Source organism: Nymphaea colorata, chromosome 3 (genome assembly GCF_008831285.2).
Source record: "Nymphaea colorata isolate Beijing-Zhang1983 chromosome 3, ASM883128v2, whole genome shotgun sequence".
NCBI classification, from domain to species: domain Eukaryota; kingdom Viridiplantae; phylum Streptophyta; class Magnoliopsida; order Nymphaeales; family Nymphaeaceae; genus Nymphaea; species Nymphaea colorata.
The window spans coordinates 15739951-15759885 of NC_045140.1; the positions used below are offsets into that span (position 1 = coordinate 15739951).

Sequence of the window (19935 nt, forward strand, 5' to 3'; positions counted from 1 at the left end):
GTGGACTTGGTCTGCTACTTACCTAAACCAAGAGGAGCTTAACGCTCTGTTTGGATGGAAGAAAAGGGACGGAAAGGGATGGATGAGAAAAAAAAGAAAAAAAATGAGAAAAAAGTAAGGAAATGAAAGAAAAAAAACAAGAAATGATTATAAAACTTGTTTAGATATCAAAGAAAACAAGTTTAAATATGAATGAAAACAAAAGAAAAAAAGGCGGGGGTTTCTCGGTTAATGTTTCGTTTTGGGCAAGTCGTCATGGAGGCGCTAAATCTCCAGGCACAAGCCCTTTTAAAAACTGCTTATAGTAATAAGCATCAGATGCATGGGTTGCCAGTCGAGATCCGTGTTTCCATGAATTACGAGTCAACCTCATAAAGTTTTCGTATATTCATATACACATCAAGAAATAAGTGAAGGAGTCCTAACCTTAGACCAAGTCACCAGGAAGCAGAATTTTTTTTCTTTTCTTTGGCTTGGGTGGGGATGAATCATGAATGGCATAGTAATGTTCTTTAAGCAGAATTATTGTCGATCAGTTGCTTGGGCATTCTTGGGACGCTGACTCTGGCTTGGTCCAAGGTGATTATGAAAGCGTTTTATCAGGACACAGTAACGAGAACATGAAATGCAATTTTTCCATGTCCTGGTGAAGTGGGAAAGGGTGGAAGGGGTGAAGGTGTGTGTCGAAGTCCCCCGAACACTCATTGGCAGGTGACGAGCGTGTAGAACTTTGGCTGCTCTTTCACATGTTCTGGTCACCCTCACCACGGTGTGGCAAAGTCTTTGACCAAAGGGAAAAAAGCGGAAGATCTAAGAGAGAGGGGGTGAAGAAGGAATTCGGTCCATCGCAGATCACAGATTGAGGTGCCACCAAGGAATGTGAAGACGCGTTGGCTGCGGGGGAAGGAAGGAGGTGAGCGGATCGAGTAACAGGGCATGGATCGCCTGGTCAGGACGGATGTGAAAGAGTTGGAGCTGTTGTTCAAGCGGGGGCAGCAGCGATGCTCTGCAAAGTTCAGGGTTCAGAATTTGATGCACACGATGGCCGTGGCGATCGACATATCCACCACAAATACAGCCGCCTTCACCATCAAGCCTTCATCCCCTGCCGTCATCCCTCCGCTCTCTCTTGCCCAGTTCTCCATCTTCACCAACAATCCCTCCGAGGATCGCCCTCCGCTGGCCTTCCCTCAGGACAAGCTCTTTATACGAAGTTCCATGCTCCCCACGGGGAAAGCCGAAGAGGAGCAGCTCCATTGCATCTTCTCCCAGCCCGGTGCCCACGTTTACAAGGATGCCACTCTCCCCATCTCCTTCACAGGCGAAGATACAGCCCGCGCCATCATCTTCGGCCACCACCGCCTCCATCACCACGACCATGGCGATGACGGCAGAGTGTCCCCACTCTCTTCCTCCTCCTCCCCCTCCTCCTCCTCCTCTTTCCTCCTTGCCAAGGCTGTCTCTGTCTGCACACCTTCTCAGAAAGCCGACCTTCTCCGTTCGGCTGCTCAATTTGGCGAATCCGACCTTGTTTCCGCTCTCATCGACGCCGGAGCAGACGTCAATTGCAGGGATAACCATGATCTCTCTCCTCTGTACTTAGCCGTGCTTTCGGGCGATGCCGGATCCGTCAGGGTTCTGCTCTCAGCCGGTGCTGCTGTCGATCTCTCCGTCGGCCGTTTCCTTCATTCGGCGGAGTCACTGAGGAGGCTAGACGTGCTCTCTGCTTTCGTGGATTCGGACCTCTTCGACGTTAACGGCGCCATGGATTCGCTGGGGCGGACACCACTGCACCTGTCCGCGGTCCATGGCAACGTCGACGCCTTGCGCCTGTGCATCTCGTGGGGAGGGGATGTCGACCGTGTCGACCTGAATGGGTGGACTCCCCTGCACTGTGCCGCTGCGGAGGGCCATCTAGGGGCGGTCGACTTCCTGCTGGCGGTCTGCAACACCAAGTACGCGGTCACCAGGGACGGGAAGACGGCCCATATGCTAGCCATGGAGTCGGGGCACCACCACCTCATGGACGCCCTCTGCCTCGCGGACAAGCTGCACAGGGCGGCAGGGCAGGACGGCAACGTCCACGGTGTGAAGGAGTACGTGGCGCAGGGGGCGTCCGTGGATTCAAGGGATCAGAACGGGTGGACGCCCTTGCACAGGGCGGCCTTCAAAGGTCGGGCCGACGTCGTCCAGTTCCTTCTAGACCAGGGCGCCCAGCTCGACCCCCTGGATAACGCCGGATACACGCCTCTGGACTGCGCGGCGGAAGCAGGCCATACCCACGTCGCAAAGCTTCTCATCTGCCGCGGTGCGCGCCGGAACAGCAATGACGACAACAACCAGGCCCTCAAAGGTTCGACCTGCCCCGTTGGGTTCTTTTCTTCCGTGGACCGTAGCTCTTCTCTTGATGAGCAGTAAGTGTAGTAAATTAAAAGTTTTCCACTCCTACTCAAAGGATCAGTCCGTCCAAGCGAGTTTTATTTTTCCTGTGGACAGCTAAAAAGGCCAAAAAACATTGTGTTCGCAAACCCTCGCATTTCCTCCTCTTTTAGACTTTTTGACCTCCGTTTGGGGATCTCTGAGGAGCCGGAGGTTAATTCGACGCCCTCTTTCCCAGGGTCCAGAGATCCTTTTTCCCTTTAGAAGTCGCCAATCACACCCGCCATCGCGCAAGAGCTGCATGATTTGTTTCTTTTCACGTTCTCGGTGTTCGTTCCCTTCAATGTTAGCTTACTATCCGGTGACAAGACGAGGAGGAAATGTCAGTTTTACTATCTCAAAAGCATTATTAATTTGTTGATTTCTTTTATTTGACTACTATTACACAGAAAACAAAGGATAGATTAAATGAATCTCTTCACCATGGACCTCGAAACGGCACAAATTACTCGCAAAACAAGACGATAACATTTTTTATAAAAAAAAAAAAAACCTTTTTATCTTACAAGTTTATAATGAAAAACATTGTTTCCGTATTTCCATTTTCCTTCGTTAGCAAGGTTTTCATTGGGTGCGGAGACACTGGCCAAGGCCTATGTGAATGATGCCTCAAGTGCAGTTCATGGCTGCATAGATTAAATATAAAAAAATATAATTGAGTTTGAAGCGCGTGTCAAGAACACCCAAAACTGAATTCCTCAAAACTCCCCTAAACTTTTCTAAAACGACAAAACTATTCATTTAAACAATAACTTGGTTTCCATGAGGCAAAATTTATACGCCTCGAAACACTAACTTTGGTTTGCACATGCTACAAAACTAAATTTGCACAAGTCTCAGTTGCACAAACCAAGTCTCGTGAAGGGCACAGAAACAAGCCTTCCAACCAAAATGAGATTTCCAGTGTAAAAATTCTAGAAAGCAAATGGAAATTGTACCAATGCAACCACACGCCTCCAAGGGGAAGCCACAACCCCCGAAATGCATATATTCTTCTTAAAGACAGTTCAAAGCGTTACTTGAGGTAGCGTTTGAGCTGGAATTTTACTGTAGCACAGGAAAAATAATTCAAATTTTCAAAATTTTTCCAGTTTCATCACATGGAATTTTTTTTTTTACCGTTGAATCTCAAAAGGGAATAATATTTTCAGAAATATTATTCCAGCTGAGAGATGGAATAATATTTTTGGAAATATTATTCCAGCTGAGAGATGGAATAATATTTCCGGTTTTTTTTTTAACCATTGGGGAGGAAGAAGGGGCGGGAAGGAAGGAGGGAGGAGGAAGAAAGGAGGGAGGAGGAAGAAGGAGGAAAAGGAAAGGAGGGAGGGGGAAGAAAGGAGGGAGGAGGAAGGAGGAAAACGGAAGGAGGGAGGAGGAAGAAAGGAAGAACGAAGGAGAAGAAGGGAAGAAGAGAAGGAAGGAGAAGAAGGGAGAAGAAGGGAAGAAGAGAAGGAAGGAGAAGAAGGGAAGAAGGAAGGAGAAGAAGGGAAAGGAGGAAGGGGAAGGAGGAAGGAAAGGAGGAAGGAGAAAGGGGGAAGGAGGAACGGGGAAGGAGGGAGGAGGAAAGGGGAAGGAAGGATCATGGAAGGAGGGAGGAGTGAAGGAGGCGGAAGAAGGGAGGAGGAAAGGGGAAGGAGAGAAGAAGGGAAAGAGGTGGAGGAGGAAGGAAGGGAAGAAGGAAAAGGAGGGAGGAGGAAGAAAGGGAAGGAGGTGGGGGAGAGGGAAGGAGGTGGAGGCGGACGAAGGGAAGGCGGCGCTTTTCCATTTCCACCGATTCTTCTTCTCTTGTCATCAAAAGCAGAAATTTATTTTCAAAAAAATAATTCCAAATTAACAAACACAACATAGTTTTGGAAATCTAGAATTTTATTTCTCAAAAACCAATTCCGGAAATATATTTATGAAAACTTGTTTCCAGAAACATATGTCCGGCCATCAAAAGCCATCAAACACTACCTGAAAGAGGAAGAAAAATCGGGGCACTTCATGTTCCATTATAAGACGAAACCTGTGAGGGAGACAATGGAAATCGTGCACTGCTTGCCAGCAGCGGAGGCAGACCATTCTGTCACGTTAACCTGCTTTCTAGTGCTCCTCCAAATGTCCACTTCGAAGGAGTAGCAACATATCGCATCTCAGCACATGATTACTGCACATACCTTGAGCCGGAGTTCTCGTGCTATATTTTCAAACCAGACATTAAATATTGGTCCACCACGGGCTTGAGGTTATTCAGAAGAAAACTTGCGTCATATTTCAACTCCAGGGTGCTAAGCTTGCCTATTTGGTAGGGAATTCAAGACCAGGGCTCTCACTTTTTCTGAAGCCTCCTTATAGAATATCATGTCCGTGCATTCAGGACAGGATTCATCCTCCGGCAAACCGCGTGACCCTTCAAAAAAAGGATCTGCTCGACAAATGCTTAAGAAATAGCCTTTAGCTACAGATACAGTGCAACATACAACCACCATCAACATGAAAAAGTTAACCATACCACCCTTGCTTCCCATGTGCATACAATAAAAACGCATATGGAAGGCATGTGGATCCTATGAAGGCTCCAAAGAGGTCACTTTGTGCCTGCCTGTGGTCAGGTATCTTGCCGATGTCTTCCATGGGCATGCATGCCCAACCAACATTTCTGTACTGTATAAGAGAACTCCCAAACCTTATGTGGGTGCCTTAAGATGATGCACAAGCCACAGCAGAAAGCAATTGCAGCAACTGTAATAACTAAAAGGCGTGTGCTCAAAAAACTTCCTGAAAAGATACCAGATCGTGCATGCCTATGCCATGCAACTCCTGTTGATTGCTGCTGGTAACCGCCAACCTTCATCACAAAATCCTTCACAAGCAGCGGTGATTTTTCATCTCCCGTTTGCACCAACGAGCATGCTCTATTTGGTCTGTTGTACCCCATTTCATCCTTATGCATCAGCTTCTCCTGCAATGCAGACTGAAATCAGTACCTACTTCTCTCAATTGTTTAATCTGAATGTCACAATTAGGATCTGTATAACCCCAGCCCATTCCCACACTAGGCTCAGGCACCTAGTTCACCGGATCTCAACTTGCCCCTCTAGCAGCTTCGATTCCAGTCCTACAAAAGCTTGGAATACGAATCATGACAATTAACCATTTGGCGAGGCCTCTTATAAGTCTCCTAAGATTCCTCACAATCTCAAATATGGAACTAAACTTCTCAAAGTGGGATGCTACAATCTGTGTCCTTGGTTTCCATTTAAAATTTATAAAATTCAATAGGCCTCCGAAAATCATGATGACAAAGGTTCACATAGGTAAGCAGACACCAACAGTTGATCTTTCAAAAATAGAAATGCCAGACATGCTAGACAATTGAAGCAATTGCAAAATTGACCATACGAGGGAGTAATTGCAAAATTAACTACGGTATGCTAGATACTAACTAATGCAATTTAAATGAACATCATCAATGCCCAATTTCTTCCAAATTCAAATGAACCAAAAACTGGTTTAAAAGTTAGAGATTACCTCGTCAGCATGGAGACCTGTAGAATACAGACAACTCTCAGAACCATCCAGCAGAAAGGCAAATTCCTGTATTGCTATATTGTTATGCAAGTCCAGTGGAAAACTGCTCCTGTAGGTGATTGCAGCTTCAGCAGCAATGATTTCCCTCGCATTTCTAATATGTTTTTGAAACATTTCCACATGCACATGAGCTTCCCTCTCCAAAAATTTATTCAAATCCTCCATAGCCATCACAAACTTGGGCAGCTGTAGCATCTTCTTCAGAGTATTGACAAAATTGTTTTTTATTAGGAATTCAAGAAGATGGTTCAACCTCTGCACATGAAATAATCTTATACACTTTTCATCTTTATCAGGCTCCTTGATCAACCAAGCTACATCTAAAAGAAGCTCTGAGATCATTTTTTGTTTTTCTTCAGAAAATGAATATGGAACAGTAAAAGGAGATTCAGTAGCACAAGAAGAACCAGATCCACCAAGCACCTGCTGGACTATCTTAAATTCAGAACATATCTGCTGATCTCCCAACAGGACAGGAATGAAGTTTGACAACCCAGACTCGTTCTCAACCTACAAAGCAAGAAACAGTCAATAGGCACCGCCACACTTACATGGCCCTAGAAAGGTTATTCACGGTGAGAAAAGATAAAAAAGGCTGCATAAAGTCATGATGCTAATGCTGACTCAGAAACCGAAAGGGAAGGGTAACTCTGTCTTCAATCCTTATGACGATTCATACAGTTGCCCACATAAAGTTCTTATAGAACAGACAAAAACAAAATGAGTCCACTTGCTTAGGCAGTAGTGACATGGCTGTGCTAAAATAGACATGTTTTAATAGATGTCTAGATCTGGGTCATTTAAGATGCACGTCTGATCCATCAGTTTGGCAGTGTTCATGACTGGCATCTTTTGTAATACGCCTGTTGTGGGTGTAATAATGGGCTCTCAATAAAAGTTTTGGGCTTGGAGGCATGTTGTTTTGATTGCTGCCCCAGCCTTTTAGCATTTTCCTCTTCCTTCTTCTCTGTGTGCTGCACAAATTGAATTGTGGTGATTCAAGGACCGATATCTGAAATCTATTACAGCATCAGAGCTTGTGAACCTTTACCAAAGGTATGCACAAAGAGATGTAGCTTTGTTGCTGAAGTGTACTACTCTTGAACCTCTTCTACTTCCTATTTTTCTGTCATTTTGGATTATTGTTTTCCTGTCATCGACTCTCTCCTTCCTACCTGTTTATCTTCTGAAATCTGATTTTCTGTCGTAAAATTCCTTTCTTTCTCCATCCATGTTTTTGTTACCCTCTGGATATTAGTTCTGAGCATTTTCTTCAATCTGATCATGATTAACAGTTCTGCCCTAGAAAACGCTCCATCTCCTAATCTGAAATAGGTCTGCCTAGTTTCCAATAGATATCTCTGCTCTTGACTTGCCGTTTTCTTTCAAGTGTTCTCTACCCTGTTTTCTTTGTTAGATTTATTTATATTTTCCGCCGTTCTTATTTTGAGTTTTCTTCCTCTCTCAATCAGCAGAAAAAACAATTGGACATCATTCTCAACGTAATTGTTGTTGGCAGACTGTATAAGTTCTGCTGACTTTTTTAGAGCTCGTCTTCCTTCTACCAAAAAAAAAAAAGGAGGAAGGACGAGTTCTCATAGTGCAAACATACGGTCTCATAGAATTCTTTGACCATTGAACTTTTAATGATTGATTAAGGAATTCCCCTCATACTGTCTTAACTCTTAAAGCATCCTTGGTTCCTTTTTTCTTTTTATATTCTTTGTTTGATGGATTTTTCCTCGAGTTCCAGTCTTCTGCCAATATTTTGAATCAGCTTGTTACTGAAAAAGGAATATCACAATAAGGCTGGGCGCTGGGCCGGGCCGGGCCAGCCAAGGCTCGACAAAGTCAGGTTCGGGCTGGCCCAAAGCCCTTGCCAGCAGCCCAAACCCGGCCCGCTTAGTTATCAAGCCAGCCCCAACCGTCAACTTTATACCTGTCGGATACCCGGTTCGATATCCACCCATATTTGAAAGTTGAAACCCATAACATTTCATATTTTAATACCTCAGAAACTTTTAGCAACTTGCCAAGATTTTCCAAGGGTGTTATCGGCAACACATGAAGGGTTTATAAGGGAGTCATCGGTGATGCACCAAGGGTTTTCTAAGTGAGCCGATTGCTAGTGTCACATGCAGAAATATATATATATATATATATATATATATATATATATATATATAAAGTATGCCCTTGCACCCAATTTTTTTAGATTATTTTGCACCCATTTTCCATGATGGCATGACATAGATAAAAAAACACAGGAGCAATTCAGGTTCATAAGCACTGCAGAAATCACCTGTCCAGCAAAAAGATTTCTACAACTTTATAAGTTCCATCGGTTAAACCTGACTTAATGGGGAAGGAACTACCACCAAATTTCAGTAGAAAAAACTAAGCAACATGGAAGCAAGAATCCGAAATAACTTCAGCTAAAAAAATCCCTATAAAGGAAAATCAGCCATGCAAAAGAAAATCCAATTTCCAAGGCAACACTATTTTATTAAGTTACTTGTATAAAAGGCCAGAGAAAGAGAGAGATGCAGGAGGATGTATCCCAATAGACACTTACCTCGATAAATGCAGGCCCATAAAGCCCTGCATCAGTCTGTGGAATACGTACTTTAAATATCTGATAATTTTGTTCTTCACCATCATCTCCATCCATTTCATATTTACATGCAGACTTTGCAACTGAAAATGCTTCACAACATTCATATCTAAGGTACCTCCCACTAAAGGATATAAGGAACCTGGAAAGAAAGTAAATACCATATGAAAATATAGAATCTCTCCTTTAAAAGTTTTAGTTGCACATAAAACCTCACTGAAAGGAGCATAAATGAAATATGGAAAAGGTTAAATAATTTAAAAAGGATTCAGATATGGCAGCATCATCGCCACAAAAATCAAATATCAACCTGTTGAACTTTTCAAGTTTTCAAATATACTATTAACATTAGCAATAGAACATGAAGAACATGAAGATGTAAACAGTGATCAATTAGATAGACAGGAATTTTTTTCAGCAGTGATAAATAAAAAGAATTAAGCATGGAATAATAAATAGGAAAGGGTGCCAAATTCAGACTGCCAGACTAAATTGATTAGAAGTTAGAAATCGAGATTGAATGGTTATAACTCTCCACCCAAAACCAGAAAATCAATCATGATGCTCTCATACTTAAGACAGAAGTTTCCAGACATATTATTAACATTAACAATAGAGCAGACTAAATCATGGTGGTTAGTAAGAATAGAACATCAACATCCATGAGAATCCAATAACTGGATCCGTTTTATAATGCAAATACTTTCATGCAGATGTTGAACAAAAAACTTATAAAAATATGTGCTCATCATATACAGCATCCTCAGGCTCATAGAAGCAGCAAGAAAGAACTTGGAATGACATTGTCCTGCAAGTAGCTTCACTGTCAAATGCTTTCTACCTCTATGATACCTATGCGCCCCTATTTCTACTAGTAACCAGTTTGTCAAAAAACATTTTCTCCTCCAGCTACAAAAAGAATGGAATTCTCATTTATGATTGTGTAAACAACCCCTTGGTCAGATTTGAAGAAATCTGACAAAAGTTGCTCATCAGTAAGTCTGGTCCCACCTCCATATGCATGCATATGTGCTTGCATGTAAGTAGCCACATCAAGTGCCAGTCCAGACTACCCACTACCAATACAGACCATACATGTTTGCAGGTTTGCCACCAAATAAACGTTATAAACTTATGACTAGATATGCAGATTTTCTATGGCCTCTCCTTAGTCCTTACAGGTTTCTCATTCGTGACAATTTTCTCAAATCTTCACCAGCCACCAGCATCTTCATCTCCCCAGCAACTGCTATTTCATGGTTAATTGGAGCTTCTACTGCTATTCAAAGAGGTCATTAGCATCCATCCAGGAATATTTGCATCGCCCTAGCCTGTTAGGCTATGAGGAGTAGGAAACTGATGATCTCTTTGTACATGTGAAAATATACATTTTTGACAAGGTATGCTTCCTTTGTAAGCAAAAAAAAAAAAATGTTCCACATGCTTTAACCTTGGGTTTATAATTTTACTCCAGCATGACTCTAAGAGGGAGCATGGTACAAAAGGTTAAAAAAAATGTTAACCTGAACATAGTGCAGACATGATAAACAGAGAAGAATGTAAATTCAGATCTAGTAGGCCCAGTCGAATTAAATATTAATTTTGATGATCAAAAGCTACAAATATTTTCAGAACAAACAATAAGTAGGTTGAGCTACTTGACAAAGTGCATACCTGAGTCTCGGTTGGACTAAATTTCTTCCACAAGCAATAAATTCCATTGGCTTTCCAGCCTCAAAACAAATAGGATGAACATAATGAAGCCTTGGGGCCTGCATCTTTGCCTTGATATTGATGATTGAACTTCCATCTGAAATAAAATTAACGATTTAGGACACAGAAAATAAGCCTCACATATTTTGAGACTGAACCTATACATTTTCTTTGTCAGAAATGATCAGCATATTGATTATGAAGAGGCTGGATTTGTATCTCAAAGACAAACCTTTCATTAATTGAAAGATCGAATCATTCAAATAAATAAGTAAACTTCCTCTTCCTGACAACAAACTCTGAGGTGCATTAACTAGGGCATTCACAAAGGCAACAGCATCTTCGGATAACTGCTTCAACCAGGGAACAAACATAAAAACAAAAACAAACAAAAATGTCACTTCCAAAATCATGGGAAATATTACAAACCACATAAAGTAAGAGAGCTATTAAACTTCAAAAAACTGGTAGTGATCCCCAATCCCATATGTGTGAATCTCGCTTTAAGTAAACAATCAGCCATTTTAGTTATTGTCATAAGTGCAAGAAACCAGGATTGACAAAAGGCAAGGAAAAAAAGATCATGCAGTTTATTGCAGAGGAGAAGAGAAAAAAAAAAGAAGAGGCTAAGCCTAAAGGAATTTAATGATGTAGCATATATATGGTATTGAAAACTTCAGAGAGTAAAGGCACTTCTACATTGTAAAACACACTTTACATCGGCACATTAGTGCCAATAACATCTCCTTTATTCAGCTACCAACACTATTTGCTGCTTTGCTTGATCACTGAGTCACCCATTAATATTTATCTCCTTGGCCAAGTTAAAGAAACGAGAGATGAGAGATAAGATCCTTCTCAGCATCATCAAATGAATTAAGGCCTACGGGAATGTCCCCAAACCAGATTTCAAGCCTTCAACAAACTTTCCATATTATTTTGTGCCTGGTTGTTTGTGAATGGATGCTTACTTGCACCAGAATGAGCTCAAGTGCACTAGAGGTCTGAAACTTAAAAGTCCAAAAGAGTACCAAATTTATCTTTTCTTCTGCCACCTCGTGGAATGAGTAAAAGATTGATATAAACTATAATAAAGGCTGGGTGTGTTTACATCTTGCTTTTTGAACAATGGACAGATATGCTTTATTTAAGTTTCCTCAGTGTCCAGATTATGATTCATGACAACGAAGTGCTCTACCATAATGATACCAACTACTTTAACGCTAACAAGGTATCCTCATCTATACCTTGATACATTTTTAAATAGCACAGCGCTTTGTCATCGCATTCTTTGAAATCTGTTATTGTTATTTTTTAACATGTAGTCTATGAGAAACATTACAGTGAAAAAGCAACAAATGTCCTGGATAAAGAGTCATTTAATGAGTCCATCAACATATTCCACCTAGACGTCCAAATTTTTCTTTTTATGCCCATGCAGGCATCTTATTTATTTATAAACCCCATGCAGTAGCCAAGTGATTACTGGGATAGGTAGCTAATTTCACACCTGGTTTATTATTTACTGGGTATTGTGCTCTCTAATGATGTTTTAGGGTTGTGTAGGTGCTGTTATCTATCATTATAGGATTATAGACTACTCTTTGTTCATGTGTTGTTGACCCTTCCAGCTGCATTGGGATAGGCATAGACAAGCAAGTTGTGAGATGAAGGTCCTTGTTGCTATCTCGAAAGATGACCGAGTTGCCAAAGTCTCTTTGCTGAAAAGGATTGAGCATGCTTCCTTCACACATGACATTTGATGGATCACAGTCAAAGAATCTTCTGTAATAGGATGCCTAAACTCACCTAAGACTTTCAGTTTTAGAAGGAAAACAGGAACAAAAGAATTATAGGACATTAATCTTCCCTATGATAAAGCCTAAAATTTTCAATGGTTATGGAGTTGAGCTAAGCAGAAGACCTATTAGGGGAATAAGAGCCATAGGCTTACCCTGTTCCACATCGGTTGAGGCATAGCAATGAATGCAGTCAATATGGTACAGCCGGGGCGAATATAGCCTTCCAACTCAACTGGCATGCTGGCCAGCCACTGGAATATCTGAAATATTTGTTAACAGAAATCAATGAAACCTACCATTGATCTATGAATTTGAATGAACTAAATGCTTTCGGAATAAAAATATCAGATAAAAATACTTGATGCCGAAGCCGTCTTGGAAATTCTGCTGGGTTCCAGTCATAGAGCTTAAATGACACACGACCTGTCGGACACTACAATTAAACCATGATTGCCAAGGTTCAGAATAGTTTGCAATACCAATATAGAATCACTCGAGTTCAAATATAAAGGCAGCCGTAAAAAGCACTGCAATAAGAATTTGTAAGCACTAAGACCATCATTGTTTTGAAAGCGCTAGCTTGGGACTCATATCATACCATAAAAAACTTCATTTTTAGCCTCCGAAAATACCTCCAACAAGGAATACTAAAATCCATTGTCAACAGTTGGTTTACAATTTTCCTTTTCTTTTTATAGGATTAAATGTAGTTCGTAGTGGCTGCTGTAACTTTATCAATCAGTCACTATCATATTCTAATTTTAATTTTCCTCATTTACAGTACCAATGCTCTACATTTTCTCATTCAGAAATGTCTCAGCTTGTTATTCTAAAAATATCTAATCACTGTTCATGGGGGTTAAACCTAATCCTCCAAGCCTTATCCTTTCTATCGCAGAAATCACCTCCCTTCTTTCAAAGCAGCATGTAATAAATTTAGAAATAAATTTCACAAGAAACACCACTCATGAAGAGTAAGCACCTACCACAGATGAGTAAGCACTCTTATTGTCATAGAATGATGACGAAATGGTTGATCTGGAGGCTTTTACAACTTCCTTATGAGCACCACCAGAAGTAGTACAAGAAGGAATACTCTCACTTGGTATATTCTGAAAACTAGGATTAATCTGTCCAGCAGCAGAGCTGAATGGAGAACCAAGTACATCTTCAGATTCCAGCGTGCGGCCTTTATCCATTGACAGTTCATTTATTTGAAAACTGTCAGCTCCACATGACTCTCCAGGAGGCTTTTCTGCAGACATATTCTAGCAGAAGTGGATAAGTAGAACATGAAAATGTAGAAATTGTTATGTACTGCAGCTTCTAACAAACAAAACCATTTGGAGATGCAGGTTCCTTTTGCTCCGTTAGCTGCTCAATGGCATAAAAGAGGCACTCATTGGTTCAAAAGCAAAAGACCAGACCCCAATAAAAAGGATAACTAAGAAAACATACTAGCACATAACACAACTTCTATACCCGAGTTAGTGTAAATGCTTGTCAAGATCCTTCTTGGTCTCAATCAAACAGCACATTGCTCATGTTTTTCTTGCTTTAATAGACTGTATGTAGTTGGTGGCACATGCACTGACAAATAGAGAATATGTATAAAGTCATTAATATTGTTCTTGAAAATTCGTTATACAGGAAAATTGTAGAGTTAAACTGAAAGTAGCAGAAAGTAAAAATTATATAAAATTGGGACCTGACTTTTTATTGAAATCATAAGGTCTGAAAAAACAAGCTTTAAGTTTAATAAAATTTAAGTTTAATCGATTAACAAAAACTTTGGATATAAATCTGAAGTATTCATTGGTTAACCGAAGGTAAAGTCCAGTACTTGAAAGTATAAAATCATGAAGGAACTAATAGTTTCATGACAATAGCGAACATTGAATCTGACAAAGAATGAACGCATGATCAAAAATCCAAAATGAAGGAACAAGAGATGTTTCTATAGAAATACTAGATTTAGCTTCCCAATTTCAAAGTCCAAAACGTATTTTCCACTGCAGAGCTAATATAAAGTCTTCAAATTTGTAAAACGTTTTGATGTTAAAAACTTATTCTCTTGCAAAGAACAAAAACAAAAACATTGCCTATTCTATGCCAGAAACTTAATTAAACACATGACTAAAATGACTATGAAGGCTATCACAACCTCTTGGCATGCTAAGATAGATTATATGCTATGCTAAAACAAATGTAACCTTTTTCAGAAAGCAACTAGTAGAGCTTCAGATGCACCAGAGTGAAATAAAGGCGCGTGTGAAGGGCAACAAGATAGAAAAGCCCATCTACTCGCATTTGAATAGTTCCGACATAAAACTAGTATCATGATCACTCAGACTTCTTCTTTTCGTACATTATTTATCAATGTTTACATAGATCGGTCCTGGGAAAAAGATTTTAGTTTTTGCCAAGTTCGAACATTTCAAGCATTTACTAAAGAAGAAACTCAAAACAGAAAAGATTCTTAAGAATGGAGGCAAAGATGTATTATGAGTTCTTTGGGTATCAATGTACTTGTTTAGTTGCATTAATAATACCATGAAAAATGATACAGCTGACTGGAAGTGAAGACATCTTCAACATGGAGATGCACTACCCAAGTGAAGGTTTTCCAAGGTTCAAGCTTTTGTTTTCTTCAAGCTTATAGGTACACTAGGAGAAACAGCTTCTAGAAAGATGTTATTTAATTGTGCATAACAACTTCCGGCAACAATTGCCAAATACGGCATCAACATTGATGGGAAAATAAAGCCTTAAAATTTGGAGCATTCACTTTCTTATGGGCCAAAAAAGTCAAAAAATCAAATTCTAGGTCACAAATTATGCCAAACAAACAGGTTAAATCCTATCATTCTAGTGTTCAATTGTTGCACTTGGGCCATCAGAATGGAAAAAGTCATAGCAATTAAGCATTGAAGTTCTTGGACAAGATAAAAGTAACAAAAGTTAGATTGACTAGCATGGAGAATAGACCAGGTCATTGCTATGAATTTCTGTGTCATTAACACCTTTTAATTGACCCTAGATATGTGACTTACAATCCATCATTCCACTATGGGAAGATCTGTGCATCATCAAATACCCAGTCCATTTGATTTAGAATTTTCCAACAAATGTGACCATGTGGCGCACCTGGCAAGATCTAAACTTGGAGTCATGGACAAGTCAAATGAACCTTTGTTGCAAAACTCAGATTCAAATTGTAGGATCAGCTGAGGTTGTCCATGATGATATTGGATCCAAAACCAGATTTCTTTTAGCACCAAGTGTCATCTGTATCTAGACCGATAAAAGTGCTTCTAATAACCTTTTCGCATATTTTTCAAGTAAGAAGAATCCTTAAACAAAATCATGTGTTATTTTACCCACATTGAATGAACTAGCTTTTAAGGTATGTCACATTGAAACTGAAGCAATTTCAAAAAGCATTTGACATGTTGACAGCTATGTCATGCAAGCACAACTAATGATATGTGTAAATATATGCTAAATGTGAGGTATTTTGCTCTGCTTTTTGCTATCAAAATTGAACTTTAAATATGGCTGATATGATATACTTTAGTGTCCTTTCAGCATTGATGGTGCTGCACACATTGAGCTTACCTTTTTTTATCAAAATCAAGCCGGCATAGTACATTACCTTACGGTAAAGCATAAATTTGTATAGTAGAGTTCATCCTTACCCAGTCGATGAGGAAGGATGTTTCGTTTATATGGAGAAAAGATGAGGGAACTTGTAAAACCAAGTGACTGGCATAGCTGAAGAATGCCAATTTTATCAGATCCACCAGGTTTTGAAGTGATAACTTTTTCTTCAACCTTCACAACGTCCCACTCAATGCTGTGTTTGTGTATGGAAGAGATGAAAAACTTATCCATACATGACACGATGTCATGTCCATGCATACGAGGAAGGGAGTATGTCATCAGAGAGAGAGAGGGAGAGGGAGATGCATCTGTCTTACTCCTAATTATCAGGGTCATCATATTAATCTCATTCTTGAAACTCAAATCTCTTTGGCATGCTCATTTACTTTTGACCTTTCATTCGGTAACGGCTATCTTTTACTCCTTTGGATTAAATCTGATCCAACGGCAGGAGAAGAGGAATGAGTGTTTTGCATGCTTGGGTGTGTCTATACATGCATGTTTGTACGTGTATGTGCATGTATAGCAGATCTTTGACGAGAATGGCATGATTTTTTTCTAAATTATGAGATGCAGCAGATAAGACATCCATGCAGACGATACATAGGCCATCGCAGACCTGCTTGATTTTATTTTATATACATACATATAAATATATAAAATGAAGCAGATTTGTGATGAGATGGGACAATTTCTTTCTGTAACCTGAGATGCAGCAGATAAGGCATTCATTCAGATGTTACATAGGCCTTAGATCACAAAAAACCAAGTGAATTGGAAGAAGAAGAGCTACCTTTCCCTGCTTCATCATCACAGTCATTATCCTCTATTAAATTAGTCCCTGTGGTTCCCCTTTCCAAAGGTTGGAAAACTTCAGTTCCACTTTTACAGTCACCCGATTTTCTTCTCCTTCTATGATTGTGCCGCTCTAGCTTTCTTCTACAGCTACGTTTGCCTTCGTCAAAATCTGACAATAGGTGAAACCTGTAGTCAAACAAGTCCATGGCAGTTCATCCTCTTTTCTAATAGAGTCAAGCACAACTTGCACACACAGACAATTACATTCCTAAATTTCTTTTAAGAGGTTGCTTGATTTATTCCATGAGTTATACTTTTATAGATAGGAAACAAATGCACTATCTGTATAGAAGTGGCCCCATTAATAAAAGATGGACTCATAGACATGCCAAAACAGTTCCTCATCTCAAGGTCTTTAACATTTCAAGTAACATTTATTTCATTAAATCTCTCCTTAACTGTAACACCCCAAAAGTTTAGTCTCGATTTATAAATGGGGTTATTGAATAGATGGTTGTCATGATTCCTAATCTTTTTGGGGTTGGAGCCGAAACTGCTAAAAGGCGGGTTGGAATCTGCTGAACCAGAGGTTCGAGCCCAACACCCGGACCTAAGGTCCCACACACGCCGACGCATGTGCCTTAAGGAGGGGTGGATTGTAACATCCCAAAAGTTTAGTTAGGTCTTATAAAGAGGGTTATTGGATAGATGGTTGTCCTGATTCCTAACCTTTTTGGGGGTTGGAGCCAAAACTGCTAGTGGATGGGTTGGGATCCGCCGAACCAGGGCCTGAGCCCAAGAGTGGGTCGAGTTGTTACATTAACTGCATGCTTAGGACTCTCTGCTAACTACTAGTCATAGATTATGAGTCGTAACATGTTCTGGTACAATTCATAAAATATTTCTCCTTTCTTACTAGAATTTAGGCATATTTTCCAGCTTGCAGCTCTACCAATGCTGGAATACATCATTTGTGTCCAACATCTGTTCATTGTTAATGTACATATGTCAGATGTCATCAACCTCTGCCCCGGAAGCTGTTGGGATGGTGTAGGATTGAGCAATCTCCAAACCATTATATTTACAGCTAGGGCAGTAACAACGTCCGTGGGTTCAAAAGCGTGAAATTGAATAGTTCCCTCGCACCATATGATTTCTAGCGAAAGTTAAAGGACATCCAAAGACTCATCTATGAGCCCAATTCACAAATAAAGGTTGGATGAAAACTCCTGAGCAACCGAGTAATAAGTTGGTCAGTTGATGAGAACGCCATCGTAAGATTTCTCAGCTATTAGGCACAGTTCGCATGGGAGATCTACTCAGGAGTGGGTATCTCAAGAAATCCAATGAGACCCGTTCCTCAAACAGACTTTGAAGCTTGAGCTGCAAAGAAAAAAAGAAGAAGAAATAATACCACAATGGGCATGCCCCTGATTGTTGATCGACAGGTTGCTTCTGAGTTCAGGACGGGGAACATCGGACGAGACTCGTGACTAAAGGAATTTTTTCAGCTTAGTGCTGCTGCTCAAGTCTGAAAATCTCTCTCTCTCCCTCTCTCTCTCTCTACGTAAGCGCATGCTCGAGCTTTATCGTGGCCTCCCACCGTCTCCTCCAACTGTATTTAGTAATATCCGTGTGCGCTTATCGTTGTTGTTTCTGCCGCATTGGGTGCTAGTAAATTTGAAAGTTTATAGGAGGACGAAGCGCTATCCTTTTAATTGACATGACAGAACAGAACTGTGTGCGCATATGGTAATAGAATGAGAACAGGGTTCCTAAGCGTGGAAACGTGGCAACAAGCAACTAAAAAAGAAAGGGGAGGAAGGGCAGAGAGAGGGGCTCACTTGCCGCACTGCTGGCAATAGCGGTTTAGGTGGCCATCGAGCGTGACGGTGGGGGCGTAGGCACACCTCAAGCAAACCCGGTGACGACGGTGGTAACCTTTAAGCTCAGTAATGTCAGCCTCGCAACCCGGGACTTGGCACCTGATAGCCGTCTTGGCTCGCTTCCTGGTCATGGTTTCCTCCTCCTTGTCATCCACCTCCGGGCAGGCGCAAGGCACCCGCCCCGCTATAAAATTCACGCAAGTTAGCCTCGGATCCCTTTTGCGGATACGATTGCTCATCGCCTCGGAGGGCAGCGGGGCCGGATCCCCCCCGCGGGGCTGCTGCGACGCCCCCTTTTCCAAACCTGTATCCGGTTGAGTACCAGCAGAGGGCGCGGGCGGCTGCTGTTGTTGTTGCCGCTGCTCCTGCTCCTGCTCCTGCTCCGGCTCCGGCTCCTGCTCCTGCTGAGAGTCCCAGGATAAGAGGGTGGAGTCGTCGTCGATGGAGAAATCCAAGAGGCTTCCCCATTCCCACCCACCTGCGTTGCTTGCAAGAACGCCCGACTCCTCCTGGACGCCCTCTGCCTCCATTGCTACACTCCAACCCTCCTGACGCCCACCTCCGCCTCCTCCTCCGCTTTAGACAGGAGGACGATCGACGGCTTCAGTTCAGAAGAGGAACGGAGGACAGGCCCAGGCCTCTATCCTCCACCACCACCATCATCATCATCATCAATTCTCTATTTCTTCCTTCTTCTTCGTTTTTCTGTCCATCCAAGAAGTAGGCCAAAGTCGCCGGTGAAAAAAAAAAGGCAAAAGGCAACACCAGTGGTTGCGGGAGAGGAACTAACGAGAAAAAAACAAGGAAAAAGAAAAGATGGGTGGGGTTGAGTTTGGCTCGAGCAGCGCGGCCTGTGGACATGAAAGGGTATGATATCTTCCTTTGTTTTTATTTTCTTTTGGTTTTTCTTTTCTCCGTGTTTCTAATTTGCCCGACCGCGGAGCGGAGCCCCTTCTCCCGAAATGTGTAATATGTGGTATGCTGTGGACATCGCACGTGGTGGGCACGCGAATCTTGTTCGTGCGCTCATCATCTTAGTATAAAGGTTCAGGATGTGCTGAATTTCACCCGGCTTTACATTTTAAAATGAAACGGGGTAAAGTTTTTCCAGGAGGGATTGACAAGAAAGCAGAAAATGAGGGAAGAAGCGACCATAAGAAGGTTAGACCGACGTTCTCTCTTTTTGTTTCCTGAAAAGTTTGTTCACGTCTTACACAGGAAAAGGGTTTGTCGTCAAAAAAATTTCTTGCAAACTTTTATTTCCGAAAAGAAAGAATGAATAACTTTAGAGGAGCTTTACGACTAGACTCGTTCTTCATCCCTCTCCCAAACTGGAACGGTTGGCCCTGTCACGTGACCGCCAACTAAAGCCTTCCAAGTTAAGATAAGAAGAGGAACGTTTTGTTTTGGCATTGCAAAAGAAAGTCCGTGGAGATGGATGGAC

The 19935-nt window shown here is 41.4% G+C and overlaps 2 protein-coding genes across 2 annotated transcripts; one reads left to right on the forward strand and one right to left on the reverse strand.

Moving 5' to 3' along the window:
* The first annotated feature begins 409 nt into the window (after window positions 1-409).
* LOC116249519 (protein VAPYRIN-LIKE-like) lies at window positions 410-2528 on the forward strand. The gene has a single exon (XM_031622633.2). The coding sequence runs from the start codon at window positions 937-939 to the stop codon at window positions 2416-2418; it is 1482 nt and encodes a 493-aa protein (XP_031478493.1). The 5' UTR covers window positions 410-936; the 3' UTR covers window positions 2419-2528.
* Window positions 2529-4808: 2280 nt separating this feature from the next.
* LOC116249518 (squamosa promoter-binding-like protein 7) lies at window positions 4809-19468 on the reverse strand. Its single transcript, XM_031622632.2, has 10 exons — window positions 18450-19468; window positions 16601-16791; window positions 13131-13399; window positions 12503-12577; window positions 12297-12404; window positions 10575-10692; window positions 10304-10439; window positions 8591-8771; window positions 5956-6525; window positions 4809-5386 (listed from the first exon to the last, which is right to left on the reverse strand). Exons 1-10 carry the CDS (start codon window positions 19019-19021, stop codon window positions 5033-5035), a joined length of 2574 nt encoding a protein of 857 aa, XP_031478492.1. The 5' UTR covers window positions 19022-19468; the 3' UTR covers window positions 4809-5032.
* Window positions 19469-19935: the final 467 nt, after the last annotated feature.

Coding starts and splice junctions, on each gene's coding strand:
- LOC116249519 (XM_031622633.2), top strand. CDS start 937: ATGGATCGCCTGGTCAGGACGGATGTGAAAGAGTTGGAGCTGTTGTTC.
- LOC116249518 (XM_031622632.2), bottom strand. CDS start 19,021: ATGGAGGCAGAGGGCGTCCAGGAGGAGTCGGGCGTTCTTGCAAGCAAC. Junction 6,526..8,590: donor ATGGGCCTGCATTTATCGAG/GTAAGTGTCTAT, acceptor CTTGCTTTGTAG/GTTGAGAACGAGTCTGGGTT. Junction 5,387..5,955: donor CAGGTCTCCATGCTGACGAG/GTAATCTCTAAC, acceptor TCTGCATTGCAG/GAGAAGCTGATGCATAAGGA.